The 24791-nt window shown below is 45.5% G+C and overlaps 2 protein-coding genes and 2 long non-coding RNA genes across 5 annotated transcripts; all 4 read right to left on the bottom strand.

Annotated features, from left to right (window-relative positions):
• Positions 1-1340: 1340 nt before the first annotated feature.
• LOC130207880 (uncharacterized) lies at positions 1341-5833 on the bottom strand. Its single transcript, XM_056436618.1, has 19 exons — positions 5773-5833; positions 5563-5687; positions 5093-5236; positions 4948-5022; positions 4685-4849; positions 4516-4612; positions 4216-4433; positions 4001-4138; positions 3700-3927; positions 3492-3609; positions 2998-3194; positions 2816-2930; positions 2567-2736; positions 2414-2496; positions 2205-2335; positions 1928-2117; positions 1712-1853; positions 1520-1637; positions 1341-1443 (listed from the first exon to the last, which is right to left on the bottom strand). Exons 1-19 carry the CDS (start codon positions 5831-5833, stop codon positions 1361-1363), a joined length of 2598 nt encoding a protein of 865 aa, XP_056292593.1. The 3' UTR covers positions 1341-1360.
• A 3461-nt stretch (positions 5834-9294) lies between these two features.
• LOC130208212 (uncharacterized) lies at positions 9295-10322 on the bottom strand. Of its 2 annotated transcripts, none has more exons than XR_008834375.1 (2): positions 10281-10322; positions 9295-9505 (listed from the first exon to the last, which is right to left on the bottom strand). It is a non-coding gene; the product is annotated as an uncharacterized LOC130208212 (long non-coding RNA). The 2 variants fall into 2 exon arrangements; XR_008834374.1 differs by lacking the exon at positions 10281-10322 and adding an exon at positions 9831-9999.
• Positions 10323-11311: 989 nt separating this feature from the next.
• LOC130208211 (uncharacterized) lies at positions 11312-11999 on the bottom strand. The gene is made up of 3 exons (XR_008834373.1): positions 11805-11999; positions 11538-11646; positions 11312-11417 (listed from the first exon to the last, which is right to left on the bottom strand). It is a non-coding gene; the product is annotated as an uncharacterized LOC130208211 (long non-coding RNA).
• A 7003-nt stretch (positions 12000-19002) lies between these two features.
• Positions 19003-23726, bottom strand: LOC130208204 (uncharacterized). The gene is made up of 21 exons (XM_056437201.1): positions 23683-23726; positions 23528-23604; positions 23352-23447; positions 23142-23266; positions 22672-22815; positions 22527-22601; positions 22265-22429; positions 22092-22188; positions 21792-22009; positions 21557-21713; positions 21273-21481; positions 21063-21180; positions 20668-20864; positions 20486-20600; positions 20237-20406; positions 20084-20166; positions 19868-19998; positions 19591-19780; positions 19375-19516; positions 19183-19300; positions 19003-19105 (listed from the first exon to the last, which is right to left on the bottom strand). Exons 1-21 carry the CDS (start codon positions 23700-23702, stop codon positions 19023-19025), a joined length of 2730 nt encoding a protein of 909 aa, XP_056293176.1. The 5' UTR covers positions 23703-23726; the 3' UTR covers positions 19003-19022.
• Between the last annotated feature and the right edge of the window lie 1065 nt (positions 23727-24791).

Here is a 24791-nt window from a genome sequence, read left to right as displayed (position 1 = left end):
TTTACACCTGGCCCGCTGCCGTTGAGATTGCAGTGAGACGCGGAGAAAATGTGAAGTGGTGCTCTTCGCAATAAAACATCTTTGATGGGACGTGTCGCGTCTCGGCCAATCAGCGTTCAGATGTCCACAGCGTTTGGGAAGTTAGGTTAGCTTGAATGTTAGTCCGCTACATCTGCTGCTGTCACGCTGCACGGTGTAGCGATACTAACAAAGTACCCGTACGTTAAGAGCGATGTGATTTAGCATATTTTTAGTATCGATACTTCATTAAAAGAGCGATCAGAGCGCACGCGCTGCTCCGCTCCGTTAAATGCAGGGTTAGTATTAATCCCCCCCCGGCTGGCCCTCCAGCAGACAAGGGAAACGTTATGTGGCCCTCAAAGGAAAAAGTTTGGGGACCCCTGGCCTAGAACAATTGGATTGTTTGTTTTTTACAATACCGGTGCTAAACGGGTACTTTAAAAACGATACCGGTGCCTGAACCGATACGTTAAAAAAGATACACAATGAGGACATTTACAACCTCTTCGGCCATATTACCTGTAAAAGCCGTTATCATGGCCGCACTGACATCAGACTGTCAAACTCGTAGCTAGCTACCAGCTACGAGCCAGCTTAAACATGGTTATAATGGCTCTAATTTATTATTTGTTGGCCTACTTTTATGAATGCAAGAGTTGCAATCAACATTACGGTACTAATGAGTTCAGGCTGCTCTTGTCATCATTGGTATACACGTTTTCAGGGGGACCGGTATCTCCATCTCGCTCAGCCTGACCGCTGATGTGCTCACGCAGACAAACACGGCGCATGCCTCTGCTTTCAAAGTTAAATATGATCGGCTGTCGTAACCTGCTGACAGGGCGGAGTCAGAGAAGTTCAAAATAAGTTTCTCAATCGGCTCAGGCACCGAAAGGAAGCCCCGAAATGTGCGTTGCGTTTCGGTCCGGGTGGCACGTGTTGTGTAGGAACCGGTGCCACCCGGAACCCCCAATGTGGCACCCAACCCTAGTCAGGAATGTTCTGCTGAAGCAGTCTGTTGAGAACGTGCTCTACTGTCCCTGCAGCAGGTAGAGGAGAGGGTGGTCAAGGTTCTCATATGGACAATACTTTCTTCAGTGTCCTCACCACCTGTGCCATCCTTTATACACCCGACCACTGCACATCAGAGAACTTGTGGAGATGGTCCGTCTAAAATCGTCATCTTGCTGCTTCTACCACATTTGTATACAACCCATTGTTGATCTGCCTCATGTGCCACAGTAAAAGTTGCTGCCCTGAATGTATGACATGCAACGCAGGGTTCAAACGAACTAGATACAAATTGAGTGAAGAGATGATTGAAGAACTTCAAATTAGTTTATTCAGGAGTTTGACCAGAGGTGAACACAATAGGCCCAGAGGAGATTTGCCTTTGGTTGATGGAGTCCGTTCCTCTTTGTACTAGAAGAAAAAAAAGACAAAGTCGATCACCAACTGCATGTAATTTGTTGACAAATGTTTCCCATATGTCCCGTACCCCGTTTTCTCTCTCGTCTGTAGTTCATCTGGTGTGCAGGTTCAACACACTGGCCTCGGCATGAACCATCTGCTTGCCGATGCGAGTCACAAATCTCTGCATCGCAGTGGACAAAGATCTGAAGACGGACAGAAGGGTTTATTATACAGGGCTACTATTAGATGTGGACAATGCACACTGCTCATACGTTACCTCGTTCTTCAGAACCGCCTCATCTTTAGTAAAGGTGAACATCTTCATAGAGAAGCGTTTGATGTGGGATGGGACTAAAACCCTGGCATCTCTCACAACAGGATGGAAAACTGTCACATAGCTGTCATCAGGATTCGCACAGCTGGGGAGGGATTGACAACATATTTGATTTATCACAAGTTTTGAGACCTTACCTAGCTTTATGCTACTCATTACCTGTCTACAATGATATCCCAGCTAGGCAGAGATGTCCGGTCTTCATCAAGTGTAGCCCAACAGTTCTCCAAGATGAGATCCAAATTTGGGTCAGTAGCCTCAACCAGCTCTACCTCAAAATAGAGAGGCTGCCTCAGATATTTTACAACTGGATAATCTTCTGCTTGGTAGAAGAGCGTGTACGATGAATCTGGAGGAGAAGAGTCCCATTAGAAAGAGGCATTGTCCTAACTGGGTACCGTCTCGCAAAAACAAGGTTTGATAAAGTCAATTTTACCCTCGGCTAGCCTCATTTGAACCATCAGCTGTCCTGAGCCGATATCCGCGGTGGGTTCATAGAGTCTTGGTTTTGAGCCGAAGCCAACAGTCCGAGTCCCGTTGACCACATAGTAGCAGGAAATGGTTTGTCTTGGAGAAAAGGAAATACACTGAGGTGGACCTCACTAGAAAGTATATTCGATTAAAAGATTGCACGAGTCCCTCTACCTGTACTGAGGACCAACTGGTGATGCTCCTTTGTTGTAAGGCAAGGCAATCTCATTTTCATACAGCATGTAGTGGTCAAAGAACTGAGGACAAAAGGACGGAGGCATTAGCATTTAACAATAGTGTGGAGATTTAAGGTGAACCAACACTTACTGTTCTTGTGGTTCCACAGGACGCAACATTGAAAGAGAAATATGCAAAGCGATCACCACTGAATGCCGGTTTGCAAGACTGGTCCATTAGGGTCAGCCTACTTGGGACCATATTGGTCACAGAAGCCACCTTCACAGCCGTAGCCGTCATCGTTCCATTGGGGTAGCACTCTGCGGGTAGAGGTAGTAAGGGTGAAGAACACGTCCTATAGTCCCATCAGCAGAAACCCTCAACATGTTTAAGTCTTACCGGTTGTTGTTAAGGGAAAGTTGCAGGACAAGAAGAGATCAGCGAGCACCCAGTCGTTACGGGCATGAAGCAGAAAGAAGTCAACGTGGGCTCTTAGTGAATCTGAGGTTATCAGCTGGAAGACAAAGAGGGAAGTTATCCAATGCAGAAGCTTCAAGGTGAGAGGTTACAGTGAAACATACCTCGAAGGTTGCATCCTTGGCATTGTATGGAAGACTGACGCTGAAGTGTGTGCCGTTTTCTTGGAACTGGTAGTGAGCCATCTCAGGTGTCAGCTGTTGATGTCCAACCATTGCCTTGAAATTGTTGCCTTGACTCCCGTATTTCACACTGATGTCAAACTGGTTCTGGTCACATGTGCCAGTGATGGTTGGTAGCTCTAAAAGCAAAGACAAGGTTGACCATTGGACTATCTTTAGCTAAAACTATACAAGGTTGTGTAATTTCATATTTAAAAAGGAGACATCCAAGGTTTTTGGTCAGTTTGCATCCATATATCATCTTTCAGTCGACTGACAGATATAGATAACCTCTCCTCTGGCACCAATAATGTTACATTTAAAACATTTACATATTAAAAGTACCTGGGAAATTTCATGGCCATATTAGTTACATTTCTCCCCACACGACGCAATTGTGAGCTAGATAAAGTAAATAGTGAAAAGTTCAATCTCACCAACATCTTGCAGAGACGCCTGCAACTCGACTGGGTGGGCAAATGGAGTTTCTTCAGGAAGGATGATAAACCCAAAGATCAGAGAGAGGAAGTAGGTTGTAATCAAGGGTTCAGGATTCTGCAGATGTAAACAACTCAGTTATGTCACTGAAACCAATAGAGCAAATAAGCTGGCACCAAGTGACATTTAGCATTTAATTTCACTTGCATCTTTCAGTACAATATCTGCATCAAAGGGCACTAAAACAGAGATGCTCTTGGTTCCATTGGAGTGGCGATGCTCCTGGATGGTAAAACCTCTGGCATTGCTCTCTTCAACAGTGAGCACGCTGGTGAAGAAGGTGATGTTCCTCAGCACCACATCATGAAGAAGGGGCCCCAAGACAACGCTGAAAAGGCGAGCCTCTGGGACAGTATCTGAGGAATAGGAAAAGGGCTATGAACCTTCCTTTATTAGCCTGAAGTTGTCGGCTTCCAGATAATGACTTACTTGCTTGGATGTGGGGAGCTTGAAGAATAAGAGGGGTGGTAATAGGGAACAAAACCTTGTATCTGGTATCATCTCGGGTGCCAGTGGTCCTCCACAGTACCTCAAGCATGGGCTCCACAACGTAGGTGATGTGGTACTGGTAATCTGGGGCATGGCTCTGCAATTATTCATGACATTTTAATAAAATATGCAAAGAAAAGTAACTTTCATTTCTAAGCTAGAGGACTTCCCAACCTTGTAGTGACCATCAGGCGAGCCCACTGGGATCTCAATGATGATGTGGAAATCTGTGGTGGACAGCGTGTACCCTCGTGCAGCCATCTGAGATCCATCAAGCCTCCTTCCGTTAATGCCCATGTGCATTTCTCGGATTTCAAAGCTGCCATCTACCAGTGGTGTCATACGGCGAGGTACGTGCCAAGAGATTACGTTGTTGGTGAAGAGGACACCACCTGTTAATGATAACCCAACTGTTGACTCCTTTGTGACAAACTAAGGGAAACCATGTCCAGAAACAGATTGCTCGAGACTTGCCTGTGGGACAAGCAGCTGCCAAGTCCACCACACCCAGACCATGTGGTGCCTTGTAGTAGGCTCTCACCCTGAAAACTTCCATGTTGACTCCATCCACCTAAGAGATGTCAGGTGTATAGTTCTGCTTCCAAAGCCAACTTTTATGCAAACCACTTTGTCTGTTGCTTACTTCTTCTGAAGTGGTCTCTGCTGTATTGTAGGGGGATCGCATAACCAGACGGGTTGAGGTCACCATGGCACCATAACCAGCTTGTTCAGCCTCCCTCAGCACCATTGATACTGGTTCTGGTGTGTAAAATGTCAACTTCCAGATGCCATGTGATTCTGCAGAGGCCTATAGGTAAGGAGAATTAATCATTACCTCTGTTGAATGAGATAAGAATGGTGCAGGTTGAAACGCAAGCCCACTGTAAAAGGAATTCGTACACATACATCAGGCATGACGTCGATCTCTTTAACATCTCGAGTCTGCCCCTTAGCTTCAGGAGTAGCAATGTGGTGGGACACCTAAAAGAAATGGTGGCTTAATAGATTGTTAGAAACAAGTCGGTAGAGCTTTCAATATTAAGTGACCTACTTCCATGTAGTTCCTGTCACAGAGAATCTCTCTAGAGGCCCAGCTAGTGTAGCTGCAAGTCTGGCTCACATCATGGGTAACCACATCTGATCCACTGGGGCCGTACATCCGGAGCCTTAAGCCAACATTAAAGGTTTGATCGTCCTACAAATGAAATGCATGAAACAAGAATTTGGCTTAAGGAAAGTCAAGAGCTTAAAATCCTGCAATTTTTTAAACAAAAATGGCTCCAATTGGTGTTCTCCAATTGGGGAAACGTGTTTATTATTTTTATAGTGGCTAAAATATATAAGGTCAAACATTGGCCGTTTTAGATGGCCGCTGTTTAAAACGCATAGAATACTGATAAGCTAAAATAAATGCTCGTAAAAAGTTCAATTCTTAAGTCATTAATGCAACAAATGTGCAAACATGTTTCTCACAGGCAACTCATAATTAAATGTCCTCAAATAAAGTAAACTCAAACATACCTTATTGTCCACGTAGCAGCCCAGCAGAGACGAGTAGATTCTGGTGTTACCCCACGGGTCGGACTCCATGCTGTAGCCACACTGAGCAGCCAAGTTGGGCGTTATCACAATGTGCTGGGTGCCATCTGGGGGGGAAATAAAGACGAGCATGACAGGACACCTCTCTCCTAGTGTTCACCAACCATGCTTATTAGCAGACTGCATACTTACTGATGGCCTCCACCTCAAGTGCATGCCCCACTGCTAGGGCCTTGTCCAATGACAGCCTCATTAGATTACCCACGCAGTCTGAATGCAAGCCGCTGCCTGTGAAAAGAAAAGGCTTGTGAGAAGCAGTACACTTTCTGGAACAATGGTAAAGTCATTTAGTTTAAAGTCAGGCTTACTTGACTGTGAATTGACCTTCATATTTGGCCTTGCTTGAGCCAAGATGATTACTGCAGCCACCAAGTTCCATAACAACCTTTAAGTAAAACACATCATTTAGAGACATTAAGTGTGCAGCAAGCAGTCATTAAACAAAGAAAGTAAAGTAACTCACATGTTCCCAAGTCTCCACATCTTGCAGTCTGAGAGCAGCCAAACAAAAGAACTAGAGGAATCCAATCACTAGCAGCGCTTGGCACTGAACACCCAGCACACCTGATAACAGACCAACTCTGAAGAGAAGTGACTGACTGCTTGCTGATACATCGCCAGCTGTTTTATACATCAGTTAATTACAATACACATGTGAGACATCACCAGCTGTTTCAAAAAGGACCTGTAACAGGTGATCTTCCATCCTGGGGGTGGACTCCAGTCTCTATTGGGAGAGGAGGACACAAAAGGGAGAGGACAGCAAAGGGAGTGAAGTTTGAAGGGAAGTCAACAAATGAAGAGAAGTTTGGGAGAAAACTGTCCTGATAAAGGAAATAGAGTGGTTTACCGGAAGGTGATGAGGGGGAATTTAAAGTAAAACCTTAAATTCAGAAAGGAAGATGCGCATGTCGGTCTTAGCTCGATAGTCCTGACTAGGGAAGTGACAAAAAAGATCGGAGACGTGGAAATGGCAAAAGTCCTGAGGGATGGAAACTTGTTTACACTATATTAATACGGAAGAACCGAAAAACAAAGCAATGCTCATAGAAAGTATATGTAAGAGGATTTTAAGTGAGAAAAGAGTGTTGGGTGAGAATTGAGTTACACGGTGTGTGATAACAGGTATTGCAGTCGATGAAGATCTCTAAAAAAATCCAACAGAGTTTGAGTGGGGGAGAAGTGAGATGAAGAGATTGATAAGAACAGTTCATGGTGAAGGGGTTGAGCTAACATTACGTTAGATAGCGGTTAGCTACATTGAAGGTATGGTTTTCTGCAGTTCAAAGGTTGCTATGTCTATCTACGTCTGGCATCCTTGTAACTCATATCTGGGAGTGAGATGTGTGTGCGCTTTAAGTTATCTTTGCCTAATATAAAACAATGCACACATATAACACACTTTCCTCTATATGTTGTGGCAGCACACAATACAATACAATACATTTGATCTTGCACAGGTAGGACAGACTCACTGTCGACCAATTGGAAGAATGGGTAACAATGGGTTTTCCTGAGAAGAGCAGTATTAGCCTAGAACAGGGGTGGCCAACCAGTCAGAGACTAGGAGACACATTTTTTACTGTGTTACCGCAAAGAGAAACATGATGCGCACACACGCACACGCACACACACACACACACACACACACACACACACACACACACACACACACTCAGTTCAACCAAGTCCACAAACAATAATATAATATTTTACTATAGCGTTTTTCTTTTACTATGCATGTTGGTTTGTGGGACTTCCTGCATTCTTTGCCTTGAACAATCCTCTTCAATATGGCTTGATTCTGTTGTTGCCACAGGAAGCAATTCTTTCACATGGGTCAGTCAGAACAGGTCGATGCTTTGATTTCACGTTTCAGGAAACAGACTCGCACACGCACGATCTTCAGTGAATTAACGTCCGCGAACCCCTCCGTAGAACGGCCCGCTCGACATTCGGCTGTGGTATTTCTGCGTTTGGCCAGCGTGCCGCGAGTTTATTTTCATCTCACCCACATGCGCGTTTGACGAAAATACCCTCTTGAACTCATGCGGAGCGAACACCCACATAAAAAAACAACACAAACTTCGATATGAACGTAAGAGCCGCATGGCCTAGAGCAATTGGATCGTTTGTGTTTTTTCCGATACCGTTGCCTAAACGAGGCCTGAACCGATACCTTTAAAAAAAGGAGCACATTAAAAACCTCTTCAGCCATATTACCTGTAAAAGCCGTTATCATGGGCGCACTGACAAACAACGGATATCAGACTGTCAAACTCGTAGCTAGCGCTAGCTACCAGCTACGAGCCAGCTTAAACATGGTTATAATGGCTCTAATTTATTATTTGTTTTCCTACTTTTATGAATGCAAGACTAGCAGTGTGCATTTTCTACCTGTGAGGCGAGACTACTGACTACTTGGATCCTGCTAAGTGTCTTCTTTAAATTAGTTTATCTGCTGAGTTACTGTTGTATTTGTTGTTTGGAGCTGCTGGATTGTTGGTCTGTACTGTTTTAGGATTTGTTGGTAGAGAGGTGTGTCCTGATTACTGACACCTGAATCTTCACTGATTGGACGAGCGCTCATCACCTGGTTTCAATTGAGTGTCATTTGAATACCAACGAGCAAGGGGTGGTGTCAACGCGGCTGGAGGTAATTGGCACCAACTTTGGCTCATAACCGGATCGGGTCTTTAGCGTCATCGGACGAAGACTCGGAGGACAAAGACATAGGAGTCTTCCGTTGGAGTCTTCGTGGTGGCTGTGTATTCCACCATTTTGTGAATATGTGTGTCTTTTCCATACCTGTGCGTATCTCTACTCGTAGTTACTATAGGACTCGTTCATTCATGTACCGGAACCCCTCCTCGGTTATCCTTCCTACCCGTTCTACTCACACCCAGCACCTTGTCACGGGAGGCCTCTGGAACTGTCAGTCAGCCAAGCGCAAGGCCGGTTTCATCTCTGGCTTTGCCATGGAGCAGTCGCTTGACTTCCTGGCTCTCACTGAGACCTGGATCACAGCAGACAACACGTCTACCCCGGCTGCTCTCTCCTCTGCCTTCTCCTTTAGCCACACACCCAGACCCTCTGGTCGGGGTGGAGGTGCAGGTTTACTCATCTCACCCAAATGGTGTTTCTCTCCCTACCCGCTTCCACTCTTTATCCCACTGACTTTTGAGTTCCATGCTGTGACCGTTACTCATCCGGTTCAACTTCACATTGTTGTTCTCTCCCGTCCCCCTGGTTCTTTGGGAAATTTCTTGGAAGAGCTAGACGCCCTCCTGTCGAACTTCTCGGAACACGGCCCCCCGCTCATCCTTCTGGGTGACTTCAACATCCAGACAGAAGTCATGTGATCTCTTACCCACATAGCAAACTGACTCCGTTCCAGATCCGCCCCAAATCCGCCATAGACTCCGGGAAGGCTCCGCAAAACGGGTCCGGATCGGCGGCTAAATGCACACCGCGCCGGATCCGGAACAGATGCGCGCTGCGTAATATTGGCGGATACGGGGCGGATCCGCCCCGTATCCGCCAATATTACGCAGATATTCATAAAATATTGACCCTTCCATAAAGCGGCTCATTTGGCCCAGATCAAGCTAACAAATATGCATCAATGCAACAACAACAAAATGAAAACGTAAATAATGTCAAACAGTTTTTTATTTGAAAGGACAAATTTATATACACACATTTAAAAAAGATATATTTTAAGTCTGTTCAGTGTGGGGGACGTCTACAGTAGCACGCCTCCTGGAGCTACCCCGGTCTGCTGCCAGGTTGAACCACCGAATGGCGTGCTTAAGAACCTGGTCGTCAGTGGACGCATGTGTTGAGTGATTCTTTCTGACAGCATCTGTAATCACACAAGCAGATACAAAATCACATGAATACTCAGTGCAACATAAATCAGACATGCAGTCTAAAATCTAGTGGCTGTCTGGCACTTAAAGTGTGCTATGCTAAATATAGTCAAGTCAAGTCAAGTCTTTTATTGTCAGATACACAGAAGAAACTGTTCTCCAGTCTCTGTGTGCGAGACCGGATGATACGGTACCGCCTTCCAGAAGGCAGCGGGGTGAACAGGCTGAAGGCTGGATGATGGCAGTCCTTTAGGATCCTGCCAGTCTTCCTGAGGCATCGTGTGCGGTATGTGTCCTGCAGGGCTGGGAGCTCCCTACCGATGATGAACTCCGCAGTCCTGACCACACTGCGTAGGGCCTTGCGGTCCTTGGCTGTGCAGCTCCCACACTGTGATGCACCCAGTCAGGATGCTTTCTATTGTGCATCTGTAGAAATTGGTGAGGATGACTGAATCCATGCCAAACTTCTTCAGTCTCCTCAGGAAGAAGAGGCTCTGGGCGCTTTGACCACCTTGTCTGTGTGAGCAGACCAGGTGAGGTCGTTGCTGGTGGTGCTCCCGAGGAACCTGAAGCAGCTGACCATCTCCACTCCATAGAGCTAATATATCATATAACTATTATGTAAAGGTATAGTTGAGTAACATTCACCTAAATAGAGAATAAAGTTGCAATTCAAACATTTTATTTAGAAACATGGTTATTCGTAAGTTTGAACACAAAGACCTCCGGGTGAAATCAAATTGTTTTCATTCTATATGAGTTACTTACGCAGGAGCAAAGTCTTGGACGTCATTAGATTGAAAGATTTTTCCATTAATCCTTTCCAATTTATGGACTTGCCAACATCATCAGTGAACATGCGTGCGAGGATGTTCCACGTTGCACGTTTTACATCATGTCCTCCGATTGTTCCCAGGGAGGAAATCTAAAATGGATAGAAGAAGTACTATTAATATTTGATATTGTTTTAAAAAACATTACCATCAAACAGGGTATTATCTAGTGTTAATGACATACAATAGATTTTAATGAGCTTTGCGTGAGATTCTTAAAACAAACAAAAACTCACCACACTCTTCTTCATTAAAGCGTTGGCTGGATCTTTGAGCTGTTGCTCAAACATGTCCACTTCCTCCATTGTGGTCAACGGAAACGGGTCTCTCCACTCCACTTCTTGACCAGACATTTGTGTCACGCTGGGGCGAACAAAGCTGTCAATTTTGGAAGTTAATTGATGGACCTGCTGTGTTAATTGATGGACCTGCTGTGTTAATTGATGGACCTGCTGTGTAAGCGTCTCCAGCATGGCCATCATTTGAACTTGAGCAGCTATAAAAAAAAACATTAGAATAGCATTTAAAAAAGGGAGAGATTTTACATCAAATATGGAAACATCAAGTGTTATACAACTCCATTAATCCAATCGTCATAATCATATTCACTTGGATTCAATGTGACAGTGTGTATTGCATGTCTCGTATCCAATTTACCATCGTTAACATTGTAAAAAGTGAAATGATTAAAAAGATTCAATTTGAATCCCATAGCCGTTTGAGTTGTTGCTCACCGCAGCAGGCAATGGTGTCTGAACCACACCTCGCCCCTCGCCAGGTTGGCGTGTACCCTGCATGGCTTGTTCGCTGTCCTGCTGGTGATGAAGTCCGTGGTGGAGGAGGGGCAAGAGGTGGAGGAGGGGCAATAGGTGGAGGGGCAAGAGGTGGAGGAGGGGCAATAGGTGGAGGAGGGGCAATAGGTGGAGGGGCAAGAGGTGGAGGAGGGGCAATAGGTGGAGGAGGGGCAATAGGTGGAGGAGGGGCAACTGTCCTGCTAGTGGTTGGACCCTTTTTTTTTTTGGGGTGGCGATTTTCAGTCTCGCTGTCTGCATCCGAGTCCCCAAAGAAATGGCTAGAAATGGAGTTAGGAAAAAAATGTATTATTTGTCATACTATAACATTGAATGACAGACACTTTATTTTATTAAGGTAAAAGAGTTCTAAAGAATACAATTTATACACATTTACTCACACAGGCATTGGCTTTCTCCTTTTAGGAATTGCCTCCTCTTCTGAATGGAGATCAGATGTGTCACAGGACATATATTTTGTTAACCATCGCCTTGCCACCAAGTAATCATCTAAAAATTAAGTCAAAACACAATGAAAAAGTACAGAATTATGACCAGAACAATGTCATTAAAATGTTGTTTCCCCCCCCCATATGTAACATAAGGTAAATGTTTTTATGTATTTGTTTAAACTGCTAATTATTAGAATATTAATATAATTAGCATACCGCATGATCTAATTATTCTGACATCATGTGTCTGCCAGTCAGGCTGAGGTTCTTCGGCACTTCGGACCGCCTTGTCCACCCTTTCATCCCTCGGGTAATCTGGCCAAACGCAGCCACCACCACTGTACCAGCTTTGTGGCACGACTGCTACTGTTTTGCTGTCCAAGAATTCAATCAGATGGAACATCCTGAATTACAGAGGAAAGAAACAAACAGTGTCATCAGTCACAGAAATATAACTCTGTTCCAAGAACTTCTGAAAACAATTTTGCAACTAGAAAACAATTTAGCAACTATTAAAGTTCTCTATAACCAGGAGTATGACAATTACCATTTGGAAAACATGAGAATAGGTCCGGTCGCCTCAAGTGACTACTGCCAGTTGTGCTGCTTGGTGGAACTTCCAACTGAGAACTGTAAAGGCGAACTGTGTACCTGGAAACTATGACTTTTAGCTCAGAGCCAAGATGTTTTTGTCCATTAGCTTTAGTGTGTTTGTGCATTTAAGAACTTGATTTTCTTGAAATAAGAGTTTTAACAAATGTTTTATTGACACACCCAAGTCCATAAATCGACAATTTGTTTTGCAAATGCACATTAGATATCTAAAACGTATGAAATAGGGGTATAGCCACAAAACCATCCCTATGAGGCAAAACAGCACATTTCTGAACAAGCGCTGACATTTTAACACACTTAAATGGATCAGATGGTTGGACAATTTTATGAATATTCAAATAGTCAGAGTTGAAAGGGTAAGTGAAGAACAAAGACTTCTCTGAACACTCCTTGTATATCACATACACTCCATCATTGCATTCTACAATGTTATGTATATAACAAATTTCATTTCCAATGACAAAAACATTATCCCCGGTTGAAATTTTAACAGTCCACTTGTCACAGGCCATTTCACCATACTGTGCTTTCACTGACATGCCACCTACAAGTGGTCCAACAAAGTGTGGTTTTTTTAAATGGCTAACATTTAAAGGAGTGTCTGGTCTTCTTTTCTCTGACAATCGTCTGATAATTTGTGCAAGGAAACTCTGGTTTTCTGACAAGCTTTTCAGCGTGTGCAGGTAACTTTCATACGGAAATGCAGAGAATGAGTCGAGGCAACCATGTTGTTGAACTTCATCTGCCAGATGAACCAAACCGTGGATATTATAAACGATTTGATCTTTGCCATATATCTCACCAAAGTGACTGACAAAAGATCAAGTAGTGTGTGCATACTGTGCATTACTAGATAGTCTAGGACTGACTAAAATGGCAATACCAGAGAAGAGTAGCATGAAATTGCTGTACATATTTCTGTCCAGAAAGGTTCCTAGTATGACAGGTCCTGTGTACAGTAGAAACTGACGTAATTCTGTTGCCTTCCACCGATCCAATTCTCGTAGTGATCTAGGTTTTCGGGCAAACTCCACAGGAATATAGGGACGCATTTCTATCAATTTTGCCGACATTCTTTCAACAATGTTTGCAGGCATTCGGAAAATTAGAGGACCCCTGAGCCAGATGTGTAGCAATCGTCTAACAACACCCAAACAAACCAAATGCATGTAATCCAAAGGGAATTGCGAAACCATGCCGACACCGCTGCCAAGAAATGGATGTGGCCCCTCATGATGATGAAGCTCATCTACCATGTTTTCAAACGATTCGTCAGTCCTTACAGCAAAGTCTGTACATGGATATGTCATGCGTCTGTTAATGTATTTCCCAGGCTGCATACATTTGTCACAACCATGGTAGCCATTGTGGTTCTTTGTATTCTTAACAAATGATCTGGCTGGTGTGTCACAAATGACTGTGTCCAGTTGAAGCTTCAATGTCTTACCCTCTATATCAAAACCGTTTTCAAGCTGTTGCAACTCTGTAACAAAATCTTCAAGGAACTCTTTTGCTGAGCTGGGTTTCTTTGGTCCACAGAATAAACCTATTACGACTGGTTCTTTCATGGGAACATTCAATAGCAGACCAAGGATGGGCCACAGTTGCAGACTAGAGCTTTTGAATAAAGGAAGTCCATCTATATGTATTTGCAACTTCAAAATGAAACTGTCTGCTAGTGCATGCACATAATTTGACAGTGTATTTCTCAGCGAAAGCAGAATACCAAAATAGTGGTACTGTCCCCCAGCCTTTTCCAGGATGGAGTATTTAGTTTTAGTCCCAAGAAGAGTCCTGGCATCCCTTGGAAGGTCAGAATGGAAAATACGAAGTATGCCCAATAGTGCTGTCAAAGCAACCAAAGAAATGCCAAAGTGTGTGGCCCAGTTAGAAATACTTGCAGACAGGGACAAGGTTTCAAGTTGCTCATCAGACTGTTCAGAATCAGACGTCAGACTCTGCCCATCACTGGCCACAAAGGCAAAACCATCAATTATATCTGCTTCTACTTCCATGGCACCTTCCTCCTCACTAAAGCCTAATCCAGTTGTAGTGTCCAGACAATTTGCATCTTCTGTGCAATTTATACTTTCCAAAGACTCCCCACTGACATCTACATGTTCCCTCTCTGGTGTCAGTTGAAAGGCAGTTCTATCTGCGCAGTCGTCCCTAATTTGGTCAAGTCTTTTTTGAACATCTTGACGGACCCTGCGTCTAATGGTGGAGTTGGAGACAAGCCCAGTCTTTCTGTTCATTTTATCTAAAACAAACAAAAATAAAAATGTTTTAATAAAAACACTACGCTGTACATTAAGATAGTATTTTAATGGATTAAAACAAATCTGGTCATTTTAAAGTTAAACAGGTTATACAATTCCCTCAAATGTGTCTTTAAGTTGCTGTGAAAACTTCCCTCCAAAAAGACATGCTTACCTGAATTGTAGAGATCGATCCTGATGAACACTTCTGTAAAACTGAGGATGACATTTCAAATAGTAAATTATGTGTTGAGAACTCAATACATACGAATTAAATAAAAACAGGTTTGTGCTGGCCATCTTTATTAGCTTGCGAGCTAGCGCTCCTCGTTATTAGCTCGTGAGCTAGCGCCTCGTTATTAGCTCGTGAGCTAGCGCCTCGTTATTAGCTCGTGAGCTAGCGCTCTCGTTATTAGCTCGTAGCTAGCGCTCGTTATTAGCTCGCGAGCTAGCGCCCGTTATTAGCTCGTGAGCTAGCGCTCCTCGTTATTAGCTCGTGAGCTAGCGCTCCTCGTTATTACCTTGCCCAGCTTCAATCGCGCACCCTTGAGTTGGAGCTTAAGTATACTAAGTATACTTAAGCTCCAACCCAAGAACCACTGAAAATTCAGCGCTAGCTGCAGAAGATAGCTCACCCTAACCCTAACCGAGATAGTTCGAAAAATAGCCATAATTCGACAGTAGCAACACAATTCAACACTTACCTAAGTAATATGTCTGGCGCGAAGAGCTGCAGGTTTGAAAATTCCAGTTTGGAAAGTCGAGGCGCAGAAGTCAGAGGAGCAACGATTCAGGGGTGCTCACACTTTTTCAGCATGCGAGCTACTTATTATGTGACCAAGTCAGGGCGATCGACCGACGGGGTGGGCGGGGGGGCGGGTGCTAGTAAGTGTGCTCACCTGCCGCGCGCGACCCGAGAAGAGTTGTTGACGGGGGGGGGGTGCTAGTGACTTTTTCTTTGCTCCGTCCGTCCCGATGCGCGCAAACCGGTGTCGGGAGCACGGCGGGCAGAGGACTGTTAACGCGACACGTAGAGACAGAAATGACGTGCTTCTGCTGTAATGTGGCGCTATAGAGAAAGTGACAGGGGGGCGGGCCAATTTCTTTTTATGTCATGCGATCTACCAATACTACGCCGCGATCGTATTGAGCACCAACAACCGCCGCTGTGTGAACCGGATGCAGATGCGGGTGGATCCGGTTCACATGACCAAACCGAGTGCGGCAGTAGGGCGGATCTAGCGACCTGCGGGCGGATCTAGCGACCTGCGGGCGGATCTAGCGACCTGTGGCGACCTGAGGGCGGATCTAGCGACCTGAGGGCGGATCTAGCGACCTGTGGCGACCTGCGGGCGGATCTAGCGACCTGAGGGCGGATCCGCCCCGGAATCAGCTGCTATCTGGGTACTCTTACTGTCTTCCTTTGACCTCTCACTCAGTCCCTCCCCTCCCACTCACAAAGCCGGCAACCACCTTGACTACATTTTCACTAGAAACTGCTCTACCTCCAACCACACTGTAACTCCTCTCCATGTCTCTGACCACTTCTTCATCTCTTACTCTCTCTCGCTCTCTGGTACTGACAACCCACCCATATCTACAGATTCTGCACCTGTACGGCGCAACATTCGCACCCTCTGTCCCTCCTCCCTGGCCTCCTCTGTCCTATCTGCTCTCCCCTCAACTGGCTCCTTCTCACTTATGCAGCCTAACTCTGCCACAGACACTCTCCTCTCTATCCTGTCTTCATCTCTTGATTCTCTTTGTCCTTTTAAGACACGACCGGTTCTGAAATCCTCTCCGGCTCCGTGGTTGTCGGACTTGGTGCGCGCCGAGAGAGCCACCCTGCGAGCGACGGAAAGAAAATGGCGAAAAACGAATCAAGCGGAAGACTTGCTCTTCTATCAATCTCTTCTCTCCTCCTTCTCTTCCTCTATATCTGCAGCCAAAAGCTCTTTCTACCTGACCAAAATTCAGTCTTCCTTCTCTAACCCCAAAAAACTCTTCTCTATCTTTTCCAACCTCCTTGATCCCCCCTGTTCCCCTCCTCCTTCCACCCTTTTGCCAAGCCACTTTGTCCACTATTTTACAAACAAGATAGACGACATACGCTCCTCCTTTACTAATCCATCTTCTATCACCTCACCAACACTAACTTCTTCATCCCCCTCTCTTTCCTCTTTCACCCCCTTGTCTCCCAATCAAGTTCTTAGCTTGGTGACCTCCGCCCGACCGACCACCTGCGCCCTTGACCCCGTCCCGTCTCCCATTCTCCAGGCTATTGCTCCTGACCTTCTGACCTTCCTCACCCATCTTATTAACAGCTCCCTCTCAACTGGCTGTTTCCCCAACTCTCTGAAGGAGGCGAGGGTCAACCCTCTCCTGAAGAAACCCACGCTCGACCCGTCTGAAGTCAGCAACTACAGACCGGTCTCTCTTCTTCCTTTTCTCTCCAAAACTCTGGAGCGAGCTATCTTGAGCCAAGTGTCCTCCTATCTCCACAGTAACAGCCTTCTTGACCCTCACCAGTCTGGATTCAAGGCCGGCCACTCGACAGAGACTGCCCTCCTTGCTGTCTCTGAGCAGCTTCACACTGCTAGAGCAGCCTCTCTCTCCTCTGTCCTTATCCTTCTAGACCTTTCTGCAGCATTTGACACCGTGAACCACCAGATCCTTATCTCTTCTCTTCAGGACCTGGGGATCTCAGGCACTGCACACGCGCTTTTCTCTTCCTACCTTAACGACCGCACTTACCGGGTAACTTGGAGAGGATCTGTGTCTGATCCTTGTCCTCTCACTACTGGGGTTCCTCAAGGCTCCATCCTGGGTCCCCTGCTCTTCTCTCTGTACACAAATTCTCTCAGCTCTGTCATTCATTCGCATGGCTTCTCCTACCATAGCTATGCTGATGACACCCAACTGATCTTCTCGTTTCCACCGGCCGAAACACAGGTGGCGGCGCGAATCTCTGCCTGTCTGACCGACATCTCTCAGTGGATGTCTGCTCACCACCTGAAGATCAACCCTGACAAGACCGAGCTACTATTCCTTCCAGGGAAAGGCTCCCCCACCCACGACCTGACTACCACCTTCAACAGCTCTGTGTTGGCCCCTACCCTGACTGCCAGGAACCTCGGGGTGACACTCGACAGTCAACTCTCCCTGACAGCCAACATCGCTGCGACGATGCGTTCCTGTAGGTACATGCTGCACAACATCAGGAGAATATGGCCTCTTCTTACTCAGAAGGCGGCACAGGTTCTGGTCCAGGCTCTGGTCATTTCACGCCTTGACTACTGCAACTCCCTCCTGGCTGGTCTACCTGCTAAGGCCATCCGACCCCTGCAGCTCATCCAGAATGCAGCAGCTCGACTGGTCTTCAGCCTCCCGAAATTCACCCACACCACTCCTTCGATCTCTTCACTGGTTACCGGTGGCTGCTCGCATCCGCTTCAAAACACTGGTTCTGGCGTACCGTGCTCTAGACGGATCGGGCCCCGTCTACATCCGGGATATGGTCACACCGTACACCCCGGCACGTTCGCTCCGCTCGGCAACAGCCAATCGACTTGTGCCTCCTGCACCTCGAGCTAATCACTCGAAATCCAAACTGTTTGCTGTCCTGGCTCCTCAGTGGTGGAACGAGCTCCCCGCTGACATCAGGACAGCAGAAAGTCTCTACATCTTCCGCCTGAGACTGAAAACACATCTTTTCCGACTATCTGGATTAAAACACAGATTTGCATTTCAGTGGCACTTATTGTGGTGCGACTGAGTTGAGGAAGTGTTGCTTCCTGTGTTCTTGGTTTGTACTCTAGGTTGAATTGCACTTATTGTAAGTCACTTTGGATAAAAGCGTCTGCTAAATGACATGTAATGTAAAAGCAATCAACGTCACGGTACTAATGAGTTCAGGCTGCTCTTGTCACCATCGGTCTACACGTTTTCAGGGGGACCGGTCTCTCCATCACGCTCAGCCTGACCGTTGATGTGCTCTCGCAGACAAACACAGCGCATGCCTCCGCTTTCAAAATTAAATTTGATAGGCTATCGAAACCTGCTGACAGGGCAGAGTCCCCAGAGAAGTTCAAAATAAGTTTCTCAATTTCAATCGGCTCAGGCACCGAAATATCCGTTGCGTTTCGGTCCGGGTGGCACCGGTTGTGTAGGAACCGGTGCAACCCGGCACCCCCAATGTGGCACCCAACCCTAGTCACGAATGTTCTTCTGAAGCAGTCTGTTGAGAACGTGCTCTACTGTCCCTGCAGCAGGTAGAGGAGAGGGTGGTCTAGGTTCTCATATGGACAACACTTTCTTCAGTGTCCTCACCAGCTGTGCCATCCTTTATACACCCGACCACTGCACATCAGAGAACTTGTGGAGATGGTCCGTCTAAAGTCGTCGTCTTGCTGCTTCTACCACATCTGTATACAACCCATTGTTGATCTGCCTCATGTGCCACAGTAAAAGTTGCTGCCCTGAATGCATGACATGCAACGCAGGGTTCAAACGAACTAGATACAAATTGAGTGAAGAGATGATTGAAGAACTTCAAATTAGTTTATTCAGGAGTTTGACCAGCGGTGAACACAATAGGCCCAGAGGAGATCTGCCTTTGGTTGATGGAGTCCGTTCCTCTTTGTACTAGAAGAAAAAAAAAGACAAAGTCGATCACCAACTGCATGTAGTTTGTTGACAAATGTTTCCCATATGTCCCGTACCCCGTTTTCTCTCTCGTCTGTAGTTCATCTGGTGTGCAGGTTCAACACACTGGCCTCTGCATGAACCATCTGCTTGCCTATGCGAGTCACAAATCTCTGCATCGCAGTGGACAAAGATCTGAAAACGGACAGAAGGGTTTATTACACAGGGCTACTATGAGATGTGGACAATGCACACTGCTCATACGTTACCTCGTTCTTCAGAACCGCCTCATCTTTAGTGAAGGTGAACATCTTCATAGAGAAGCGTTTGATGTGGGATGGGACTAACACCCTGGCATCTCTCACAACAGGATGGAAAACTGTCACATAGCTGTCATCAGGACTCGCACAGCTGGGGAGGGATTGACAACATATTTGATTTATCACAAGTTTTGAGACCTTACCTAGCTTTATGCTACTCATTACCTGTCTACAATGATATCCCAGCTAGGCAGAGATGTCCGGTCTTCATCAAGTGTAGCCCAACAGTTCTCCAAGATGAGCTTCAAATTTGGGTCAGTAGCCTCAACCAGCTCTACCTCAAAATAGAGAGGCTGCCTCAGATATTTTACAACTGGATAATCTTCTGCTTGGTAGAAGAGCGTGTACGATGAATCTGGAGGAGAAGAGTCCCATTAGAAAGAGGCATTGTCCTGACTGGGTACCGTCTTGCAAAAACAAGGTTTGATAAAGTCAACTTTACCCTGGGCTAGCCTCATTTGAACCATCAGCTGTCCTGAGCCGATATCCGCGGTGGGTTCATAGAGTCTTGGTTTTGAGCTGAAGCCAACAGTCTGAGTCTCGTTGACCACATAGTAGCAGGAAATGGTTTGTCTTGGAGAAAGGAGAAAAGAAAATACACTGAGGTGGACCTCACTAGAAAGTATATTTGATTAAAAGATTGGACGAGTCCCTCTACCTGTACTGAGGACCAACTGGTGATGGTCCTTTGTTGTAAGGCAAGGCAATCTCATTTTCATACAGCATGTAGTGGTCAAAGAACTGAGGACAAAAGGACGGAGGCATTAGCATTTAACAATAGTGTGGAGATTTAAGGTGAACCAACACTTACTGTTCTTGTGGTTCCACATGACGCAACATTGAAAGAGAAATATGCAAAGCGATCACCACTGAATGCCGGTTTGCATGACTGGTCCATTAGGGTCAGCCTACTTGGGACCATATTGGTCACAGAAGCCACCTTCACAGCCGTAGCAGTCATCGTTCCATTGGGGTAGCACTCTGCGGGTAGAGGTAGTAAGGGTGAAGAACATGTCCTATAGTCCCATCAGCAGAAACCCTCAACATGTTTAAGTCTTACCGGTTGTTGTTAAGGGAAAGTTGCAGGACAAGAAGAGATCAGCGAGCACCCAGTCGTTACGGGCATGAAGCAGAAAGAAGTCAACGTGGGCTCTTAGTGAATCTGAGGTTATCAGCTGGAAGACAACGAGGGAAGTTATCCAATGCAGAAGCTTCAAGGTGAGAGGTTACAGTGAAACATACCTCGAAGGTCGCATCCTTGGCATTGTATGGAAGACTGACACTGAAGTGTGTGCCGTTTTCTTGGACCTGGTAGTGAGCCATCTCAGGTGTCAGCTGTTGTTGTCCAACCATTGCCTTGAAATTGTTGCCTTGACTCCCGTATTTCACACTGATGTAAAACTGGTTCTGGTCACAGGTGCCAGTGATGGTTGGTAGCTCTAAAAGCAGAGACAAGGTTGACCATAGAACTATCTTTAGCTTAAACTCTACGAGGTTGTGCAATGTTATATTTAAAATTAGACACCAAAGGTTTTTGGTCAGTTAGCATCCCTATCACATCATTCAGTCATTACATTTCTCCCCACGCGACGCGATTGTGAGCTAGATACAGTGAATAGTGAAAAGTTCAATCTCACCAACATCTTGGAGAGACGCCTGCAACTCAATTGGGTGGGCAAATGGAGTTTCTTCAGGAAGGATGATAAACCCAAAGATCAGCGAGAGGAAGTAGGTTGTAATCAAGGGTTCAGGATTCTGCAGATGTAAACAACTCAGTTAAGTCATTGAAACCAATACAGAGCAAATAAGCGGGCACCAAGTGACATTTAGCATTTAATTTCACTTGCATCTTTCAGTACAATATCTGCATCAAAGGGCACTAAAACAGAGATGCTCTTGGTTCCATTGGAGTGGCGATGCTCCTGGACGGTAAGACCTCTGGCATTGCTCTCTTCAACAGTGAGCACACTGGTGAAGAAGGTGATGTTCCTCAGCACCACATCATGAAGAAGGGGCCCCAAGACAACGCTGAACACTCGGGCCTCTGGGACAGTATCTGAGGAACAGGAAAAAGGCTATAAACCTTCCTTTATTAGCCTGAAGTTCTGTCATTTAACAAATAATGACTTACTTTCTTGGACGTGGGGAGATTGAAGAATAAGAGGGGTGGTAATGGGGAACAAAACCTTGTATCTGGTATCATCTCGGGTGCCAGTGGTCCTCCACAGTACCTCGAGCATGGGCTCAACAATGTAGGCAACGTGGTACTGGTAATCTGGGGCATGGCTCTGCAATTATTCATGACATTTTAATAAAATATGCAAAGAAAAGTGACCATGCATTTCTAAGCTAGAGGACTTCCCAACCTTGTAGTGACCATCAGGCGAGCCCACTGGGATCTCAATGATGATGTGGAAATCTGTGGCGGACAGCGTGTATCCTCGTGCAGCCATCTGAGATCCAGCAAGCCTCCTTCCGTTAATGCCCATGTGCATTTCTCTGATTTCAAAGCTGCCATCTACCAGTGGTGTCATACGGCGAGGTACGTGCCAAGAGATTACGTTGTTGGTGAAGAGGACGCCACCTGTTAATGATAACCCAACTGTTGACTCATCCATATGACAGACTTAAGAAAACCATGTCCGCACAGATTGCTCGAGACTTGCCTGTAGGACAAGCAGCTGCCAAGTCCACCACACCCAGACCATGTGGTGCCTTGTAGTAGGCTCTCACCCTGAAAACTTCCATGGAGACTCCATCCACCTAAGAGAGGTCAGGTTTATAGTTATGCTTCCAAAGCCACCTTTTATGCAAACCACTTGATGGGTGTGTTGCTTACTTCTTCTGAAGTGGTCTCTGCTGTATTGTAGGGGGATCGCATAACCAGACGGGTTGAGGTCACCATGGCACCATAACCGGCTTGTTCAGCCTCCCTCAGCACCATTGACACTGGTTCTGGGGTGTAAAATGTCAACTTCCAGATGCCATGTGCTGCCCCAGAGGCCTATAGGCAAGGAGAGAATGAATCATTTCCTCTGTTGAATGAGATAATGGTGCAGGTTGAAAAGCAAGCCCAATGTAACAGGAATGTGTACACGTACATCAGGAATGATGTCGATCTCTTTAACATCTCGAGTCTGCCCCTTAGCTTCAGGAGTAGCAATGTGGTGGGACACCTAAAACAAATGGCTGCTTAATAGATTTTTAGAAACAAGTCGGTAGAGCTTTCAATATTAAGTGACCTACTTCCATGTAGTTCCTGTCACAGAGAATCTCTCTAGAGGCCCAGCGAGTGTAGCTGCAAGTCTGGCTCACATCATGGGTAACCACGTCTGATCCACTGGGGCCGTACATCCGGAGCCTTAAGCCAACATTAAAGGTTTGATCGTCCTACAAATGAAATGCATGAAACAAGAATTTGGCTTAAGGAAAGTCAAGAGCTTAAAATCCTGCAATTTTTTAAACAAAAATGGCTCCAATTAGTGTTCTCCAATTGGGGAAACATCTTTATTATTTTTATAGTGGCTAAAATATATAAGGTCAAACATTGGCCATTTTAGATGGCCGCTGTTTAAAACGCATACACTACTGATAAGCTAAAATAAATGCTGGTAAAAAGTTAAATTCTTAGGTCATTAATGCAACAAATGTGCAAACATGTTTCTCACAGGCAACTCGTAACTAAATGTCCTTAAATAAAGTAAACTCAAACACACCTTATTGTCCACGTAGCAGCCCAGCAGAGACGAGTAGATTCTGGTGTTACCCCACGGGTCGGACTCCATGCTGTAGCCACACTGAGCAGCCAAGTTGGGTGTTATCACAATGTGCTGGGTGCCATCTGGGGGGGAAATAAAGACGAGCATGACAGGACACCTCTCTCCTAGTGTTACCCAACCATGCTTATTAGCAGACTGCATGCTTACTGATGGCCTCCACCTCAAGCGCATTCCCCACTGCTAGGGCCTTGTCCAATGACAGCCTCATTAGATTACCCACGCAGTCTGAATGCAAGCCACTGCCTGTTAAAAGAAAAGGCTTGTGAGGAGCAGTACACTTTCTGGAACAATGGCAAAGCCATTTAGTTTAAAGTCAGGCTTACTTGACGGTAAATTGACCTTCATATTTGGCCTTGCTTGAGCCAAGAGGATTACTGCAGCCATCAAGTTCCATAACAGCCTTAAAGTAAAACACATCATTTAGAGACATTAAGTGGGCAGCTAGCAGTCATTAAACAAAGAAAGTAAAGTAACTCACATGTTCCCAAGTCTCCACATCTTGCAGTCTGAGAGCAGCCAAACAAAAGAACTAGAGGAATCCAAACACTAGCAGCGCTTGGCACTGAACACCCAGCACACCTGATAACAGACCAACTCTGAAGAGAAGTGACTGACTGCTTGCTGATACATCGCCAGCTGTTTTATACATCAGTTAATTACAATACACATGTGAGACATCACCAGCTGTTTCAAAAAGGACCTGTAACAGGTGATCTTCCATCCTGTGGGTGGACTCCAGTCTCTATTGGGAGAGGAGGACACAAAAGGGAGAGGACAGCAAAGGGAGTGAAGTTTGAAGGGAAGTCAACAAATGAAGAGAAGTTCTGGAGAAAACTGTTCTGATAAAGGAAATAGAGTGGTTTACCGGAAGGTGATGGGGGGAATTTAAAGTAAACCCTTAAATTCAGAAAGGAAGATGTGCATGTCGGTCTTAGCTCGATAGCTTTTACTAGGGAAGTGACAAAAAAGATCGGAGACGTGGAAATGGCAAAAGTCCTGAGGGATGGAAACTTGTTTACACTATATTAATACGGAAGAACCGAAAAACAAAGCAATGCTAATAGAAAGTATATGTAAGAACATTTTAAGTGAGAAAAGAGTGTTGGGTGAGAATTGAGTTACACGGTGTGTGATAACAGGTATTGCAGTCGATGAAGATCTCTAAAAAATCCAACAGAGTATGAGTGGGGGAGAAGTGAGATGAAGAGATTGATAAGAACAGTTCATGGTGAAGGGGTTGAGCTAACATTACGTTAGATAGCGGTTAGCTACATTTAAGGTATGGTTTTCTGCAGTTCAAAGGTCGCTATGTCTATCTACGTCTGGCATCCTTGTAACTCATATCTGGGAGTGAGATGTGTGTGCGCTTTAAGTCATCTTTGCCTAATATAAAACAATGCACACATATAACACACTTTCCTCTATATGTTGTGGCAGCACACAATACAATACAATACATTTTATCTTGCACAGGTAGGACAGACTCACTGTCGACCAATTGGAAGAATGGGTAACAATGGGTTTTCCTGAGAAGAGCAGTATTAGCCTAGAACAGGGGTGGCCAACCAGTCAGAGACTAATGCCGTT

This window comes from Pseudoliparis swirei, chromosome 18, assembly GCF_029220125.1.
Source record: "Pseudoliparis swirei isolate HS2019 ecotype Mariana Trench chromosome 18, NWPU_hadal_v1, whole genome shotgun sequence".
Classification (NCBI taxonomy): domain Eukaryota; kingdom Metazoa; phylum Chordata; class Actinopteri; order Perciformes; family Liparidae; genus Pseudoliparis; species Pseudoliparis swirei.
Note: the sequence above shows the minus strand (reverse complement) of the source record. Positions and strands in the feature narration are given on the sequence as shown.